Source organism: Choloepus didactylus, chromosome 7 (assembly GCF_015220235.1).
Source record: "Choloepus didactylus isolate mChoDid1 chromosome 7, mChoDid1.pri, whole genome shotgun sequence".
NCBI classification, from domain to species: domain Eukaryota; kingdom Metazoa; phylum Chordata; class Mammalia; order Pilosa; family Megalonychidae; genus Choloepus; species Choloepus didactylus.
The window spans coordinates 132,219,397-132,239,455 of NC_051313.1; the positions used below are offsets into that span (position 1 = coordinate 132,219,397).

General features: G+C 38.6%; 1 protein-coding gene across 1 annotated transcript in view; it reads right to left on the reverse strand.

Annotated features, from left to right (window-relative positions):
• CDKAL1 (CDK5 regulatory subunit associated protein 1 like 1) overlaps window positions 1-20,059 on the reverse strand; it is a 732,119-nt gene that overhangs the window by 14,965 nt on the left and 697,095 nt on the right. Inside the window, 2 exon segments of the mRNA XM_037843927.1 lie at window positions 13,855-14,019; window positions 18,398-18,481. Of these exon segments, the coding sequence (XP_037699855.1) occupies window positions 13,855-14,019; window positions 18,398-18,481 (249 nt within the window).

A 20,059-nucleotide genomic window follows, 5' to 3' on the forward strand; every position in this document is an offset into this window, starting at 1 on the left:
CACTGACTAGTACGATGCCATCAATATGATACCACATATTTACAGATTGATCACTTACCATATGACAGATACTGTTCTGTCATATGCATTGTCTCATTTAGTTGCATGAGTTGTCTCATTTAGTGTCATTTTAGTTTCCTATCGTCCCCAATTTACTGACAAGAATGGTACCTAGAGAGGGTGAGTGACCAGGCAATCATCACACAGCTAGTAAGGGATAGAGCCAAAATTCCAAATCCACACAGTCTGACCCCAAAGCTCATCCACTTGAGGGCTCCTCTGTATTTTCTAAATGGATGTTAGCAAGAAGGAAGCCCTGGAGGTAAGGGGCCTGTAAAACGAAAATGCTGATCTTGATAAAGTCAGCAATGGTTCTTTGCTTTGTTTGTCCTTTGGAGTTCTGTCTCAAACTCTGAAATGCACAGCATCTATTTTTATAGGTTGACCTCCTAACAGGTAACTGTTGACTTGACATATAGTTTGAATATTTATGTCTCTCAGTAATTTTATAGAATTGCTTTGGGGACACAGAGAGACAAGTGAGAATCTGTTGTTCCAAAACCACTTTAAATTTAAAAAACAGCAAATTATGTTAGAAAACAAAGATATTCATAATTCTACTAGTTTAGGCAAAAGTCAAAGCCATACACTGAATGTGACAGGAGAAAAAGGCTGCTGCTTTCATCATTAGAAAGGAGGAAAGAAAACTAAAATTTAAGGTTAGATGTATATGCCCTGCTCTAAAATACTAATCCTTACAGATCTCGTGAAAAGAATTGGAGATTATTATCCATTTAAAAAGGGGCTTTTGCAATCTGCTTATCAAGATATCAAATGACTTCAAATAATAGGTTGGGTGACTTGACTGTGATTTTTTTTAGCCTTCTAAGAATAGAGTAATGGCCCAACACTGAAGCAACAGAAGATTTCAACCTATTATGTATACTCAACTTCCCTGCATCTGGTTTAGAACCCATTCATTCCATCCAGCATATCATCAAGAGCTGAGTTCATTCAACAAATACGTACTGAGCACCAACTACACGCCAGGCACTGTGCTAGGGCCTAGAGCCTGTAGTGAACAGAACTGACGGGATGGCCCTGCTCCCGTGAGTTTTTACTTATACACATGGCTTTTACTACATTACACTCGTGCTCACAAACTTCTCCTTCTGATTTATACAGTAGTCTATCTTTCCTAGTTTCCTGAAGTCAGGTGGGGCCATGTGATGAGTTCTGGCCAATGGCTATGAAGAGAAGTACCAAATGCCACTCCTGTGTTGAGACAGTGAAGAACTTTTGCACACTTCTCCAGCCCCTTTCCTTGCCACGGAAACCCTCAGGCAACCTGGATCCCTGCATGACTGTGGCACAGATGATCCTGGACTCCAAAATGCCCACTAAATGGTACTAGACAAGAAGTGTGTGCAGGAAATTAACCTTTGTTGTGTTAGCCTGAGATTTCAGAGTTAATTTGTTACGCAGCATAGCCTATCTGGGACATGTGTTTGTTTTCTAACGTGTTAGGTATAAATCCTTCTATTTGATTTCAAAACCCAGAGACTCATCATACTGATTATTATTTCCCAACTGCCTACATCTGCTTATGGATGCCCAAATAAAGCCAGATGTATTCCAGTGCATTCTGTCACCTCACTTACATTCCTTTCACACTGAGAGCTATTTTCTTCTCCACATAACAGATTAAGTTCTTCTCACCTTCAAAGCCCAGTTCTAATCTCACCACATCCATGAAACTAAACCCTCTGTATTGGAAATTATTTCTCCACATTTTGACAATTCCCCACATGGTAAATTCTACCTTACTAACAACATAGGCTCCAAGAAACATTTCCTAGCCTTCTCTGTCATTAAGATGCAAACATGAGACCCAAGTTCCATCAATCAGATGCAATGCAGGTGAGGCACTGATGGGGAAGTGAGTTTCGTGAGGAAGCAGACAGGTTTGGGAAACAACATCCAGAACCACTCAGAAGCTGATGTTTCTGGAAAACTTAGCCAAGAATGTGCTCCCCAGCCCTTCTAATGATTCTGTGAAATATTTAGTCTCCTTTTATAAACCCCTTCCTGTTTAACCAAATTGTTTTGTTGTCTGCAACTGAACTCTTCAGAGATCACCTATCTTCCAACCCCTTATGATCTGATGCTATCCAATTTAGCACTTGATATATTATGGATTTTGTTTCACAGGTGCATGTCTTCCTTTCCCTAGATTTTAATCTCCTGAGGGCAGGGATCATAACTTAGACTTCTGTATTCCAAACAGCGGTTGGTGCAGCTGGGCCTACTTTAGAAAGTGAGGGGATGACTGTTCCAGTTTGCTAATGCTGCCGTTATGCAAAATACCAGAAATGGATTGGTTTTTATAAAGGGGATTAGGTTACAAAGTTACAGTTCTAATAGAAGGCCGTAGAAGAGTCCAGACTAAGGCATCAACAAGATGATACCTTCCCTGAAGAAAGGTCAATGGTGTCCAGAACAATTCTGTTAGCTGAGAAGGCTTGTGGCTGCAATCTGCTGGTCCTTTTCTCCCAGGTTCTGGTTTCAAAATGGCTTTCTCCTTATCTTTTCTTCTCAGCCTCTGTGCATCTTTGCTTGTTCTCCCAGGGCATTTCTCTGTAAGCATCTAGGGTCCTCTCTTAGCTTCTCTGGGGCAAACTTGGGGCTAGCATCTTCAAATGTCTTTCTGTCTGCATCTCCAAGCGTCAGTGTCTGTGTTGGCTCTTGAGCTCTCTTAAATACTCCAGTGAACTAATCAAGACCCACCCTGAATGGGCAGGGTCCACACCTCCATGGAAATAACCCAATCAAAGGTCTCACCCACAGTTGGGTGAGTCACATCTCCATGGAAACACTCAATTGAAAAGGTTCCAACTAACAAGATTGGGTTAAAAGATCATGGCTCTTCTGGGGTTCATAACAGTCTCAGATCAGCACAATGACCTTATAACTTATCAAACAAACTGTGATATTTTGCAGAGTGAAAAAAAAGGCATGATTACTAACTATAGTATAAACCAGTTCTGTGCCCAACAAACTGAGACTTATGGTCACCCTTGGCATTAATGATGGTTGACTGAATGAAAAGGGAAAGCCATTTTAAAAAAAAGTAATGTAGACAAAATGAGAGCATTAAAATCATTGCAAGAGAGAATATTCTCCTGGAATTTCCCTAGTCCCAGCTTGCAGGGCTAGGAGCTTGGGTTTAGATGACCTTTCAAGTTCAGCTTCTGAAAACTGGCTTTGGGTCTCATAAGGAAGGTTTTTCTATTTTTTCCAGCTTTCATAGTGAAGAATACTTTTTGCTCTTAATGAATTCATGTTAGGTTTGGTTAAGTCATTCATTAAACTTTAACCACAAGAGCAATTATGTCACAGAACACAGCTAATATACTTACATGAAACCCTTTCTCTCCCTCCTATCCCTCCCCCTAAGGATCAGAGTGGAATAATAGTATTACCAGAGAACATCCAGATTAAAATCTCCTGAAATGCCAAGACCATATTCCTTTTTTCTACCTCCAATATTTAGTACAGTGTGTAGATAATGTTATGTTCAATAAATGTTGACATACATCATAAGTAGCCAAGCATTACCTACATATTAAATATGTGAGTAATTCAGACTCAGGGAGACTGATTCTTTTTTCTTGCCCTTGGCCTTTCCTTGTTCTGGGAGTCTCCCTGCACCTTTGTCTCAAGCGCAATGCTCCTTCCATCCCCCACCCCCAATATGGGCAAGGGATATAGAAGAACTGGGAAAATGCCTGCCCAATCCCACTCTATAGTGCCTCTTTGTGAATGTGTACAGCAGTGTAAAGAATACTTCACTGTGACTTCCCTCCACTTCCTCACATACCTTCCAGCTGCCCCAGCATAGGCTAGAATAATTAAAGGAGGCAATATAAGTAAAAAGCCTCAATATCAGGTACATAGTAGAGGCTCACTAAATGTAGCTATTATTATTCTTAAGGCACAATTTGTACCTTGATGCATGCAACTTCCCTCACTATGCCCCAGCAACAACCCTCGGGATGGGTAAAATCATCATCACTGATTGCACAATTAGTGATGCAACCAAAATGAAAGCTAATTGTTTAGCATCAGCTCGCTCTGATGATACTTTAGATGGCAATCAAATTGGTACATGAAAGGTATTATAAAATACTAAACATATTTTGAACTGACATAATCATACTAGTTCAGCTACAATGTCCAATCAGATACATCTCAACAGCATAGAACACAAGTTATGTATCTAGACTGTGAAACCCAAATACATCCTAATGGGTCTTCAGAAGAAATTAATTAGATGCAATACAAAAGAAAGCAATGCACAACATATTAAATTTACTAGTTTTAATTCTTCATGACAACAATTTAACATAAGGGCAATGAGGAAGTTAAAAAGGGGAGGACAGGAAGAACTAGAAAAATACCTTGGGATTGGAGCCAATGTCTTGGGGGTAGAAGGAAAAATAGAAAGGAACACACCCTCATTTGCCTCTAACACGGTTAGCTGATCTGTTTGAAATCAGATCCACTTTCAACTGTTTTAACTTAATTATTAAGCCATTTCTTAACCTCATGAATGTAGTTTTCATGTGCTTTAAAATCTGGCCCTGAACTAATAGATCCTTTCACTTCAGTGGTTCTGGAAATGAACGTTAGATAGAGAGGAAAACATTTTAACAGTGCTTTACCGAGGGTCAAAGCTCTGAAAATACAGTATAGTTTGTATATAAAACTCAGGACACCTGAATGTCCTGCTGGCCCTTCAGTAATGAGGCAAACCATGCCACCCTTTAAAACTTCCGCTTCCTTGTAAGCTCAGTCTGCCGTGCTGGTGCTGAGCTTTCTAACAGCTCAAATGGATCCATTATTAGGATCAAAGTCCCAATAGATGAGAAACAGGTGGAAGCCAGGAACCCTGGGGCAACTGTCCCTTCACTTATGCCAAAAAGGATGCTAAGTTAAGGTTTCCATTCTAGAATATTGCCCTTTAAAAGGGGGGGGAATACCTTCCCCCTACATGGGACCTGACCCCCAGGGGTGTAAATCTCCCTGGCAACACGGGATATGACTCCCGGGGATGAATCTGGACCCAGCATCACCGGATTGAGAACATCTTCTTGACCAAAAAGGGGATGTGAAATGAAATGAAATAAAGTTTCAGTGGCTGAGAGATTTCAAATGGAGTCGAGAGGTCACTCTGGTGAACATTCTTATGCACTATATAGATTACACTTTTTAGGTTTGATTGTATTGGAATAGCTAGAAGTAAATACCTGAAACTACCAAACTCCACCCAGTAGCCTTGACTCTTGAAGACGATTGTATAACAATGTAGATTACAAGGGGTGACAGTGTGATTGTGAAAACCCTGTGGATCGCAGTCCCTTTATCCAGTGAATGGATGGATGAAGAGAAAAATGGGGACAAAATGTAAATGAAAAATAGGGTGGGATAGGGGGGTGATTTGGGTTTTCTTTTATTATTTTTATTTTTTATTCTTATTCTGATTCTTTCTGGTGTAAGGAAAATGTTCAAAAATACATTGGTGTGATGTATGCACAACTATAGTATGGTACTGTGAACAGTTGATTGTACACCATGGATGATAGTATGGAATGTGAATATATCTCAATAAAACTGAATTTAAAAAAAATGGGGGGGGGCATAAAGGATAAGAGGAAGAAATTTCAGTCAGCAAGGATAACCAATGCTATAGGATTCTTACAGAATCTCTTTCTGTTAATTTGCCATTCTTATTACGTGGAGAAACTTCTTAAGTTGATCTGGTTCCTTCTGCCATTTTGTAAGAAATAAATGGTTGATGCATATAGTACTTGAAATAAGATTATGCAATTTTTACCTTTACTGCTTAAAATAAAATATTGCCTTAGCAGGTGTCACCAACTAATGATAACAGTAATCATAGCCAATATTTATAGAGCGCTAAGCAATTTCCATGTAAACCCTATGAAATAGGTATTATTATTATTATTATTATCATCACTTACAGAGGAAAGAATCCAGGTGGACAGAGGCTGAGTAATTTACCCAAAGTCATATTCTAGTAAGTGGTGGAATAAGGGATTCAAACTCAGGTAATCAGAATCAGACTCTGTGCTCTTAACTGCTCTAATATACTGTAAAGTGAAAAAAGTCAAAGAAAGCAAAGTACTTTTTAAAAAATTAAAGTGGATGAGGCTGACAGGAAATCACTGCTTTTTAAAGTTATACTCAAGTTCCTTGCTCAAAGGGATCAGGCATTTGGTCCATGTTATCTAGATAATTTAATCTTCTGTGGACCATTTGTTATCACCTCTGTTTTACACATGAAGAAACTGTGGTTCAGGGAAGTAAGATGCACAACATCATGGCAACTGTGCTTGTAATTTGAACCCAAACTTAACCCATGCCAAATCCTTGCGCTCTTTTCACGAAGCCACCCTACCTCTTCTTTTTCTTAAAGCAATTCTTAATTACTAGGAATGAATTAAAAAAGAAAAAAACTTTTGACTAAATAATGACAGAAGAGCTATGACTTACGTATCAACCTTAGAAATGGAAGATTCAAAGCAACCGGTTTGTAATAATGTGGGCCATAAAAACAGAAAGAACATCATTAGTCAAATGAGTTAGTCTTTATTAAGATAGACAGCAATAGTATTCATATTTTCTTGTCTTCCTTAGGCAGACTTATAAGTCCAGTGCCACGTTCAACTGAACACACACAGATGATTAATAAATACTGTCTATTTTTCTCATCATTTTTTCTCATATTTTGTATCCAGTTTAAGTTTACTATGGTTTCTAAAAGGAAGCTATCATCCAGAAGATACCAAATAAGACTGGCAATTCAAAATGGAAAAGCAGTAAGGGCCTGGGCTCAAAAGCATGAGCTTAAAATAAATCCTGGTTTGCCTCTCCTACCTTCTAACTTTGTCACTCTAGATAAATTATTTATTGAGTTATTGAGACTCAGATTCCTTATGTGTAAAGTGGGATGATAATAGTACCTCCTTCACAGGGTTGTTTTGAGGATGATATGAATGAATGCTTGTAAGACATTTAACACTGTACTTGGCCCATAATAAGTTCTCAATAAATGCTCACTTTGATTCACAGTAATAGGCATGGAGTGTTTGGCCGATGGCAATGGAGAGAGGGTACTGAGTGGGGAGAAAGCTATTTGCCATCTCCCAAGAGGCCACATGAGGTTGTATATGTTGCCTTGGCCCCAGTCTGGCTCTCAGCTTTGACAGCTCAGAAACTGATCGGCTCAGCACCCACAGAGGTGACCGCACAGATGGGGCACAGGACAGCCAGCGTATAAAAGCAGAATCCAATTTATGAACTTTTAATGAGAACAGAACACTTGTAGGAGGCTGGACAAAGCTATTTTCTTCCTGAAGGCAGATCTGCATAGGAAAGCAAATTATAATCACAAAGTTGTCTGGTGAACAGGAACTCAACAAAAGGAATTCAATGAATCAAATAATAACCAAGATAACTAGATGCACTCATTTCCAAATAGGACTTTTTGAAGTCCTCTCTTCCCTGTGTTCTCTGCCAATGCTGGCTCTGGACCTTTCTTTTTCCTTACCTGGCTGACCATTCCTTCCCTCTGACTAGCCTATTATTTCTCTGGGCACCTGAATGCCTTCCAGCAGGTTACAGTTGATCCTTACAGACCTTGGAACCAGAAGTCTCTTTAAGGTGACCCTGCCTATCTTTTCTTTGACCAAAGAGCTGTGGTCAAAAGAGGGTGACGTTATTCAGCTCAGGTCTAGACCAACACAGACATTCAGATATTTTGTTTCAAAGCCTATAAAAAACATTAAAGACATTCACTGAATCTCCATATACTGCTGGGCAGTCATCTCCAAGGTATATGATCAAATGAAAAAAGCCAGATAGAGAAAAGTGCCAACTGTTCCTAATTGTGTACTGAGTTGCTGATATGGACAAGAACTATTTATTGGTCTGTGTATCCTAATGGGATACACCCTAAGAACAAAACAAAACTAACTGAAAAAAAAAAAGAAAAATCTGCAAAGAAAACTCACTTAAACTTTCAGTAATCTCATTGTTAGTGGAAGTGGTAGTATGAACCGTTATATGAGTATTAGGGGATAAAGCAAATGAGTAATTATATTCCGTCATTGGGAACTGGGATTTTTGGTGTAGAAGAAAGAAGTTACAGAGGTAAGACAAAAATTCCTGAATTTAAACTGAATGAAAGCATTAATAAGAATTGGGGGCGGTGGGGGGGGCATTTCCTAGCTTTGCCCTCCAAAAAGGCACAAAAACAATGACTGACCCAATAGCAATGAGTACTCACACTGTATTCTTAAAATACCGTTTTTCACTAAAAGAACATAGAACTCCTTAGAGACATGGCTGATTCCAGATTTAGAGCAGGGAATATCCAAGATGAGCCTGGAATGCCTAGTCATATCAGAAAGCTAAGAAACTCATCAAAGACTTCAGGAGTCATGTCAAAGGATTGAGGGACCAATCTGAAGAGTTTCTGATGTCCAAATGTGGTACCACTTGAGCATCAATTAAGAATAATAATTGCAAAGGATAAAAACACATAAAATATGAAAAATCCTTGAGTTTATAATAGTAAAAAAGAAACTCATTGGTTACTTATGGAGGATACTAGGGAACCAACTCAAAATTATTGGTAAATAGAAGGAAAACATTAAACATTTATCCTGCCTTTCCTGTATGAATTGTAATGTACCTCAGGTTAAACCAAGCTGATGAGACAGAATTTTTCCCCACGGAAAGATTTTTAGCTAATAAATGAAGACAGAAAGACAGAATTATAATACCCCATTTTACAACTCCTAATGTAGTAATGAATCTAGCAATGTTCATCAACTGCTGCTAACATTATAAAGACAGACAAAGCCAGATATTATATACTTCATAATGAAAGTGCATACCACCATAGGAAATAGTCTTGTCAAAAAATTAAACTTGGTCTGATTAAGCCTCTGAATCTAACTACCAATTTATAAAACATGCATGGAATAGAGAAACAAGCTAAATAATACCAGAAGATGCAATCAGCAAAATCCAGACTGGGGGAAATGCCATGAGACAGACAACCTGGTTTCTTCTGTAAATAAATTGCAATAACAAAAAGAAGAGAGAGAGAGAGAAAGAGAGAGAGAAAAGGGAGTGCTGATAGATTAAAAGTGACTTACAATACATACTAACTGATTGCAATGCATGGATGGACCTTATTTGCATCTGATTCAAACAAACAGAAAATTGTGAAATTTGAACAATCATGGGATACTTGATACTAAAGAATCAATGCTAATTATTTTCCCATTTGCTAATGTATTTTGAGTATATTTTTTAAAGGAGTCTTCATCTTTTAGAGATGTTTACTGAGATATTTATAGATGAAGTGATATGATAAAAGATTTGCTTCAAAATAATCAGATTGAGGGAGATGAATAAGAGCACAGATGACATAAGCTTGGCCATGAGTTGATAATTGTTAAATGGGCATATGGGGCTTATTATGCTATGCTCTCTACTTTTGTATATGCTTGAAATTTTCTATAATAGAGTTAAACAAAACAGAAAACCCTCAGTGATCCCAGTCTTTGATGAATGGCTCTCAGATAATTTCATACTACTAAGTGGTCATGGATTTGGTACAGGTGACAATAGGTCCTGTTAATCCACAGTTTTTCTTCAGATGGAATGACTGGAGAGCACAGCAATTTTTCAAGGACTTGTCAGCTGTACAAACAGGAAATGTTACCACAAATTTAGGATCCATATGAGAGCATGGTAAAAATATCAATGCTCCTCCTAATATCTTAAAACTATGCATTTTTCAAGTTTCTTATTCCTCTGGTCCCGTTCAGTAAATACACACATATACACACACACACATACATTTTGCCCATTGCTGCCATTTTTATAACACTCTCCTGAAGAAATATTAATATATAAACAAGAAACAATCTTCACCATCACCCAAGAAGATGTTATTCAACTCTACTTTCTCAAGCATGTACTATGAAAGTTTGGTATTAATATATTATAATATTAAAAATGCTTTTACATATACCAAACATTCCTCCTTCATTTGAGAATCATATTCCCAGAAAAGTGGTCCTCATCCAGTGTGCATCAGTATCACCTGGAGGGCTTGTTAAAAAAACAGATCATTGTGCTCCAGTTCCAGAGTTTTTGATTCTGTAAGTCTTGGGTGGATCCTGAGAATATGCATTTTGAATAAATGAAGCAAGTGCTGCTGGTCTGGGGACCACACTTTGAGAACTATTGTCCTAAAACATCTATGAATATGTATGACCCCTGCCTCCTCCATCCCTTATTCCATCCTAAGAACAAAGTCCCTCATGCTTTCCATGAAAAGCTCAGGATCTATCCTTGCATTGATTTATAGCTATCCTTTAGCTCTAAGGTGCCCTCCATTGAGTAATTATTACTTATGCTTTTTCTGAAATTAATTATTCTTAAATGATACTTGTTCACAAATGTTCCCTATTAGGCTGGAAGGGGCAGTTTGGTTTCTATCTTCCCTAAAAATAATCAGAAATAATCTCTTTCCTCTTCTCCCCTCCTTCTCCCATTCCTCTAATCAAACTGGAAAGAGGAAGCTTAATCATAAAAAGATGTTATTTGCCTTTTCTATTAAAATGTAATTTCTTAGAGGGCAGTAACCTTTTGACTTTATTATAGCTTTCCTTCTCCACCATGTCATAGACATTTACTTATTACTATCTGAAAATAACACAACCTGATTTCCATGAATGTTGATAGAATTCAGAGCCTGCCACAGGGTAAGGATTCAACTACATTTTTGTCAAATGAACTGCTTCAGTCATGGACTCTCAGAGCTAGAAGACTCCTTGATGCTCACACTCCACTATTCACTACCATTTTACAAGTGAGACAACTGAGTTTCAGGGAACCTAAATGACATACAAACGACAAAACATCATAAAAACTTTGTGCCTGCAAGAGCCAGAATCCTACATTTGGAATCTCCTGACTCCCAACCTGGCTTCCTCCTCTAGCCTGCTCTACCTCTTACCAGTTTTACCAAAAGAGGACAACAGGACCTAAGGTGTGAGAAAATAAATCCTAAGTACCACAGGGCTAAATACTTAAAGAATAATCATAAAATTCTGAATTAAGGAGACGCATTGCTCTGGAAAATAATTTTTTAACATACTATTTTGCTTTTAAACACTGTGGTCTTACTAGATGTCTTTGCAAAGTGTGTGTGTGTGGGGGGGGTGTTATCGTTATATAAAAACTCAGGAAATGCCTAGAAAATTCAGAAAGTACAATCGGATTGAATCTCTGCCACTGAATAGATTATGCTAATAGAGAACTTCTCAAAAACAAAACAAAACAACAACAAAAACAAAACAAAAAGCTTGTACTGTATGATCCGTCTAGGATAATTAACAAACAAAACTGTTAGCATCATGGTCTTCTTCAGAGTATGCTCTTTCTAGATGCTACTAGATTTGGGTAGAAGGGAAATTAACCACTTAGTAACTATTTACTATGTACAAGGAACAGTATTAGGTGGTTTCATACACTATTGGGTATCTTCCTTTCAGCAACCCTCTGGGATAGACATTATTATTCCCATTTAACTGACTTAAGCTCAGAGAAGTCATGTGGGGTCCAGCCACAAAGTCAGGTTTATCTAACTCCTGGAGCCATGCTTCTCTACATTGAGTTAGCCTGATGTGTCCATTCAAGAGTCCCAGCACCTTCAACAGTGCTCAGAGAGCTCAAAATGCCTGAGACATGATTACAACCTCTATCATCTACATTAAAATCCTACAAAAACAGAAGCTGCTGTTCTCTCCCGGCTTAATTTGTTTTGGTTAATATCGTCAGCAAAAACATTCGTAACACCAGGACAAATTCATTAAATAAGACTTCTCGACCCCAAGGAGATCGGCATATCTTTAAAAGCTGACAAACAGTAATGAAGCATAAAGCAATGTTCATTAATTCATATGAAGTCACAAACGGTGATAAAAGACTTGTCTAATGTTTCCCTTAACGTAAATAGCCAACTCAAAAATCATATCCCCTTGGCCTCACACATACTGTAAGACTTCCTTGAGGCCCTAGGAGGGTCTAAAGCCAACTGACCTTTTCATCATCTCACCTTGGACTTTTGGGCCCTCCTGACTCAGAATAGGGCTTGTTGGAGAACTGATGTACAACATCATTTCCTAGGCTGAATGGAGGGAGCAGAGAGTGGAAAATGTGGCCACCAGAATTTAAATGAAGGCAGCCTTTTAGAAAGTGCCATACCATAGCTAAGGAACTAATAGAAGGATACCATTTACCCTTATTTATACATTATTCATGACTTTTTTTCAGAAAACCACCCATGCCAATAGTTATACCTGAAGGAATTAAATTTCAGGCAGGATCTTTGAATTAACAGTTTGCCTATTACTGCCATTTGTGGTGAAAGCCTTTCCACTGCAGCAATTTAAAATTAACTTTTGTAAAACACACTATGTAGAAAAACAGAAAACAAAAAATAAGCCAGCTTCCTTTAAAAAAAATAACACTCCAAGGTAGTCGCTAACATATCAAAAGTCAACCCTCTAGCAATACAATTTAAATGCTGAATTACACTGCTCCTTCCTGGCCACCCACGCTAGCCCCCAACTAACATTTTCTTTTAAATAGCAGCAAAAATTAATGGTTACACTTATCAAGTTTTAGAGTTCACTCCTGCTACCGTGAGATGACACACTTGGCAGGGCTTTGACAAAGGCTAGTTTATTACATTCCATGACCAGCCAGATGACTCTGCATACAGACTTTTTATGGGTACTTGTCAAGCTCATGAGAAATGTCACTCTGGTCTAGAGTCCATCACCACAAAAAAATGATAACATAGATAACAGTACCCTTGGTCACTATTTCCAAAGTAAAGCTATACTTCTTTTATTTTAATTAACATGCCCTTGCAATTTACTTTGAGGGAAAAAATAATAATGCATAAGTTAAAACCATTTTGAAATTACATGACCAGGTAAATATCAGTTATCTTTTTTTCTGTAAGTTAAGTCATTGCTCTATACATTTTTTGGAGCACTTAACAATTGTGTTGGGGAAAGGACATCAAATGATGCTTAGAAATGTGATACACATTTTCATTTCACACTCCATCAGCTTTTACAACTGTAGCTCAATGAAATGTAAGAGGGAGCTTGGCAAATGGCCATATTTACCAAGGTATAAAATAGGGGTCAGGTTACTTTTTTATAGAATGAAAGGAAGAATGTTTAATTTTCACTCCACATGACTAACGCAGATATCCAGTTAATAACCAAGAGAAAGGCACCATAACTATACATCCTGATATGGCTTACTGCCCGTGCAACTGTAGGTTTTTACTGTATTATAAATGGTTTTGCAAAGCAAGAAAACATTCCTCTCATCAGCCGCTTCCACTAAGGACCTACTGACACAGAAACATCCTGGATCAGATAATCTTTGGTGTTAAATCTTTCACCTGCAAATAATGGCTTTTGCCTTCTGCTTATAGCCTGGAACGAGAAACAGCTTATTCTTTTTACAAGCAGAGAAGCAATGCTATAGGTATCAGCAAAAACGCATCTTTCTAATTCAGATTTCAATCTGTCAGGAAGGATCAAAGCCTCCTGCATACACAAAAACGGAACTATAAATGGTAACAGAAACAGGGTCTGGAACCATTGTGCTTCCACAGCTGCTGTTTTACTACCAGGGCAGTAGAGAAAAGCATCATTTACTCACCTCTGTTAAACCTGAGACTTCTCCCTTTGCTAACGGTTTGCTGATGGATGGCGTGTATACTTCAGCATCTGATACTGGTTTCCCTTTCATAAAATGTTTTCCTGATTCATAAATGTCCACTTCGACCATTTTCCCCATGAATGAGGGGTTCTTTGGCACTAAAACCTTAAAAAATTCAGAAGGTTTATATTAATTCTTACTAAACTTTTAATTTTAGAACACTTTTAGATTTATTGAGAATTATTGCAAAGATAGTGTACAGAGAGAGTTCTTGTATAACCCACACCTAAATTCTCCTATTATGAACATCTCTTATTAGTATGGTACACTTGCCAAAATTAATGAAACATTACTGATATATTAGTATTAAGTCAAGTCCACACAAACAGATTTCCTCAGTTTTCCCCTCATGTCCTTTTTTTGGTGCCAGGATCCTATCCAGGAATATCATATTACATTTACTCATTCATTTACGCATCTCTTGGTTGTGACAGTTTACATTAATTTTTTATTATACATTGTACTTCATATAGGTGTTGAATGATAATATCTTTTTCAAAAGGTTTAATCGGGGTAGATTTTGTGTGTACTCTTACAGATAGCTTATGTAAGCTTGAGGTGTTACAAAGCAAGGGGTTGCCCACTAGGAGGCTAGCATAGCTGAATCAGGGGTGAGAGAAGGGGCAATAAGATGAACGGAAAAGAACCACCACCAATTTTGTATGGCAGAGAGGCATTACTGTTCTTTTCCTTTGACATCTGGCTCTAGGATTGTAATTTCTATTCCCTCACTCAAAAGGGTAGCCTAAAATGTGGGGCCCAGGTGGAGGCTATGAGCGATCACCTGGAGATACTGGGTCGGATCCCACAACTTACTGCAAGGGCCTGTCTGGAAGCTCCAGCTCAGTGGGCCTCCCAGTTGGCTCTGCCTTGCAGCTGCTCAAGGATCTGGAGATCTAGTGGGAAGGAAAGGCATTTCTAGGAGGAGCTACTGGGCTGCAGAGGCTGTTGTTTCATTTCAGGAGGCCTGCTGTCCTAAGTAAGGCATGTGGGAGGCAGACCTGGGAAATCCCCCAGCAGTCAGCCCGACACTTTTGGACAGGCCTTTGATATTCTGCTCTTGGCTATTCCCTGCAATGAAGAAAACTAAGACAACACGGATGAAAGCTTTATACTTTTAATACCTTCCAAGTTAGCTGTCAGAGCAATGCTTTGAGTAGAAACTTAAAATAAAGGGCTGCATGTTTGGATATGCGTGTGTGTGCGTGCGCGCCCGCGCGCGCACACCACTGTGTGTTTTGCGGGGAGAGAGAGAACATTTAAAAACGGCCTTTTCTTTTAATGCATTGGAATAGCTAGAAGTAAATACCTGAAACTACCAAACTCCAACCCAGCAGTCTGGACTCCTGAAGATGATTATATAATAATGTAGGTTACAAGGGGTGACAGTGTGATTGTGAAGACCTTGTGGATCACACCCCCTTTATCTAGTGTATGGATGAGTAGAAAAATGGGGATAAAAACTAAAGGACAAATGGGGTGGGATGGGGGAGATGGTTTGGGTGTTCTTTTTTCACTTTTATTTTTTATTCTTGTTCTGGTTCTTTCTGATGTAAGGAAAATGTTCAGAGATAGATTGTGGTGATGAACGCATAACTATGTGATCACACTGTGGACAGTCGATTGTATACCATGGATGATTGGATGGTGTGTGAATGTATTTCAATAAAACTGAATTTAAAACAAAAAAACAAACGGCCTTTTCAATATCCCAAACATTGGTGTTTGGAGCCAAATGACTCCTTGACAAACAGACGTATTCATTTCTTCTCCTCTTTCATAAAATGCACGTGTTTGTTGGTCCTGGGAGTCTTCCTCCTGACAAAACCAGCTGCTCTGAAGGGTACTTTACTTTGGCGAGTTCACAGGAAACTGTCACATGGTCTTTTTCCACTAGACATTACTGATAAAAATACTTGCTTACCTCAAGCAAACATTTCTCCTCCTTTGGGTAGGTAGTTTGTATGCATTACATCTCCCTCACACTTTTATTTCAGTACTACAGTGTCTTGCCGATCTTTTCAAGTTAGAATCCAAAACTGAGAGACCAACTCTAATACAGCAATAGTTTCATATCTAGATACAGTCTTCACCTCTGGAACTTATCTTATTTAGAAAGATAATGCCTATGAAATCTTTGAAATGCTTAGTCGTGGAGAAAAAAAAGTCAGAGGAAAGCCAGAAGTTCCACAGCCAGTTTCTCTGAGAGGCAAAATTGCATCGTGGCCTTTCTGAGTTTGATTTTTATGACCTCTGTGTAGGCTGCTTCATCAAAGTATAGCAAAAAGGTCACCTGGGTGGTGAATTCCTGATGGCAAGCAAACTAACTAAAAGAGCTTTAGTATCTGGACATGAAAGTCCTTTTAAATCGGTTTTCATAAACTAAGAAAATTTCTAGAGCAAACTATCCCTGGGAGATTTGGTACTATTCTGGGGGAAAATAACTCTCCTTGATCTGCTGCCTTGATCTGAATGAAGGGCTCAGTGTTTTCTTCCCCCTCCGGTTTTAATAATTGGAAAAAGCCCGACTGCTTTAAATTGGAGGAAACAGCTAATGAGGCATACCATTGCCTTTAAAATGAAGGGAAAAAAGTTCCCTGCTGAGGCAAAAACCCAGATGGCAAGAGAAAGGAGAGGAAGAGGCAACCAAAATACAATCAAGCTCCTCCCCAGGGCCGAGCAGAAGGTTGGCCTGAATAGGAAAGCGGCTCCCTGGGGTATATTAATGAGGTGGAAAATGGGGACGAGACTTGGTTCAAACATGGAGTCCCAGGAATCCTTACTCAGCTGTAGTCTCTCCTGGGTACTGAATAGGGCACGTTCAGGCTAGGCTTTTAAAAGCTCTCCCCATCTTTCCTGAGGACCCATTGCCTAGTTTGAGATTATTCCATGTGAAACATAAATGCTGGAGGCTTCACTGGTTTCTAGCTTGGGAGGTGGGGGGTGGGAGAGGTGGGAGCTGCTTCTCTGGCCTATCCCTTACCTGACTTGCCCACAAGGCCTTAAGAGTCTTTCAAAGCTTTAATTCTAGCCATGACTCATTGAAAAAAAAAAAAAAAAGTTCACTTCTCACCTGATAGAAAAGAAACAAAAAAGTAGGAAACCTGTTTGATTTCAAGAAAAATTAATATTACTTAGGAACGGCCTGTGGTAATCTCTAGACCCTCATAAGTCTCCCATCTAAGATGACACATCCTCTTTTCCTCCTCGTCTTTGCTAGCATCAGTGCCTCTAAAGGAAGCACTTGATCTTCTTCAGTTACTCTGGAATTGCTTTTCCACCTGAGAAATGGAATCCCAAGTGCTGAGGCAGAAGTCTGCTTATTGGAGGGGCAAAGCAGCCTGGCTTATATGGGCGGGTAAGGAAGGAAGGCTAGTGTGGTGGCTTGGAGTTATGGACCCCAGAAAAACAGGTTCTTAATGTTAATTCATTACTGTGGGTGGGAACCCATTGTAAATAGGAGCTTTTGAAGAGGTTACTTCAGTTAAAGTGTGGCCCAGCTGAATCATGATGGGTCTTAATCCTGTTACTGGAAGACTTACAGAGAAGGCCACAGGGAGAGAAGCCACAGGGAGCAGCCAGAAGCTAGAAGGCAATGGGACCCAGAAGAGAAAGGAGAGGATGCCACCAGGTGCATTGCCATATGATGAAAAAGCCAAGAACCAAGGATTGGGCAGCCAGCCCCAGAACACCACCGATGTCAGGGAGAAAGCATTACCTTGCTGAAATTTAGACTTTGGACTTCTCCAAGCCTCAAAACTGTGAGGTTTAATTAATACATTATATGTATCACATTATATGGTATTTGTTTTAGCAGCTGGGAAACTAAAACAGCTAGTAACTGGGGAGCCCCCGGGCTGACCTCCAAGACTCTCAGAGAGAATTTGGTTTGATCCTCACTTGAGTCTCCGGGTGTGTTCTCACAATTTGAGTTGAGTCCAAGGAGTAGACCCTTTCCTCAGCCTCCAGCATTTTGGTCAAGGAAGAAGTTACAAAAACAAATAAAATAAAATAAAATAAAATAAAAACGTATAATAAAACTAAACATAATTGAAAAACTAACCAAACAATAACAACAAAAAAAATCCAAACGAGTGATGTGACACTGAGAGGAAACGCCTGCCCTTCATCTTGATGCCTCCCCAGCAGACTTCCTTCCTGTCTTCAGGACAGGACTATTTCCCTCCCCACTTGCCAGGCTCCCAAAAGCCTAAGGCTGGTCCTGACAAAGATTAATGTGGATTAAAACACTCAAAATACACTTATTCCTTTGTACAGAATGTGTTGTGGGATAACCCACAAAGATAAGCCCCAGGTCAGCCCGGTTGTCTCACGTGCTGTACAACAGCCTTGATGCTACACAAGTCTACACTCTCCCTGCCCCATTGCCGACTCTTTTATATCCCTTTTTTCTTAAACTGACTCACTTTCAGAACTCTCTCTCATTTTGGAGAAAACTCAAGAATATCCTAGTGTCTCTTACCTGTTCATAGAATCGATTGTGTGCAACATAGAACTTGGAATCAAAAGATTCTTCTGTTACTAACACTTGTTGTCTTTCACCAATCTGTGGAGAAGGGGAGAAAAAAGGAAAGATAAGGGCAAACCCTGAGAATCCAAAGCGAATAGCAGCCCAAAGAGTTCTGGAAAAATAGTAGATTCTAGATTGCTAATTATCTAACAGCTAACCCAAGAATCACTGTTTCAAATTTCCTGAAAGACATAAACTATGTGATGATATAAAATTAGCAGAGTATAAAATCTTATTTCCTCCCATAAGCATGAAACAGAACTTCATCTTATTTCCTCCTTCAACATAAGCAAGATAATTAAGGCTTCTAAGACATAGAAAAATCTTCTAAATATCACTTTGTTTCTCAAAACAAAGTTGCTAAACAAGCCAGAACAAGCTGCTTCTAATCCAAATTCATAAAAATATTTTGGCAATATGAAAGAGTAGTAATAAACATTAATTTGAGTTATGAGGGATGTGGCACTAAAGAAAATGCCTCCAGAAGCTAGTCATTAAGCCATTGCACCTAAACATTTCACATGTTGCATACAATTCTAAAATTACTAATTCACACAGCTGTTTACTTATTATATACATTTTCTCTATCATAGGCAATTACCTTTTCTTTGCTGTAACCGTGACTCCATGCTTGTTTTTTTTCCAAAGAGAAAGACAGCAAAATATGGGACTTTTAATTCTCTATAGGATCAACCTACATTTATAATGTAAGCATGCATTTTTAATAACCAAGTTAAATCAACCAAAATATTGGCTAAAGAAATGTGACTATTCTAAAAAATTCTACAATTTTCAAGTTTCTTCCACAGTGAAATGCAGCATTTAAAGTATCAATTATATTTTTTTACAAGGTTGTCAAAATGTCTGACGTAGTTAACCAGCTGTATTGAATGATTGTGCCCAGAATTATTTCTGGCTTTACTATTTGATAAATTCAACCCCCCAAATTAAAATACTTTGGCAAGATGATTTTTTAAAAAGAAATTCCTATTCTCATTTGTAGGGACTTGTCACCCTGTTTGGTTGGTCACCATTTAGGAAACATAAACACAGCTGACTAAATGGACCACCTAATAAATTTTTTTAAAATCCAGAAACAAATGCCCCTTTCCATCATACATGGCAATATCTAAATACACCATAATTTACTACCTAGTTTATTGTTGTTTCATTCAAAATGTATCCCCCTTAGCCAAAGGTTGTAAGGTCTCCAAGATGAGACATATCAAAGACATATTTCAATTCTTGAAAACCAAAGAAGGTTCTTGCAATATTGATCTCTCTTAAAAATCAAATAGCAAAAAAGAAAGTTCCCCAAACTTCCACTCTGAGCATCAATGGCCCCTGTTTATTAAAAAATATTGGTGAATGTTGAGTTTCATGGAAGTATATTCTTCTGGAAGAAAACTTTGAACGTTTGCACACATTTCACAGTGTGAGTTGCTTAAACTTGGGATGAGCATCTGTCAATGGTTCTTAAGGAAATCTGCAATTACACTTCATCTAACATTAAGCTTCAGGAAATCAATCTAACAACAATATGAGATTGTAGAGCTACTGAAAACTTACGCTGCTTCTTCCCTCTTGTTAGAATTAATGTGGACAGTTGTGGTC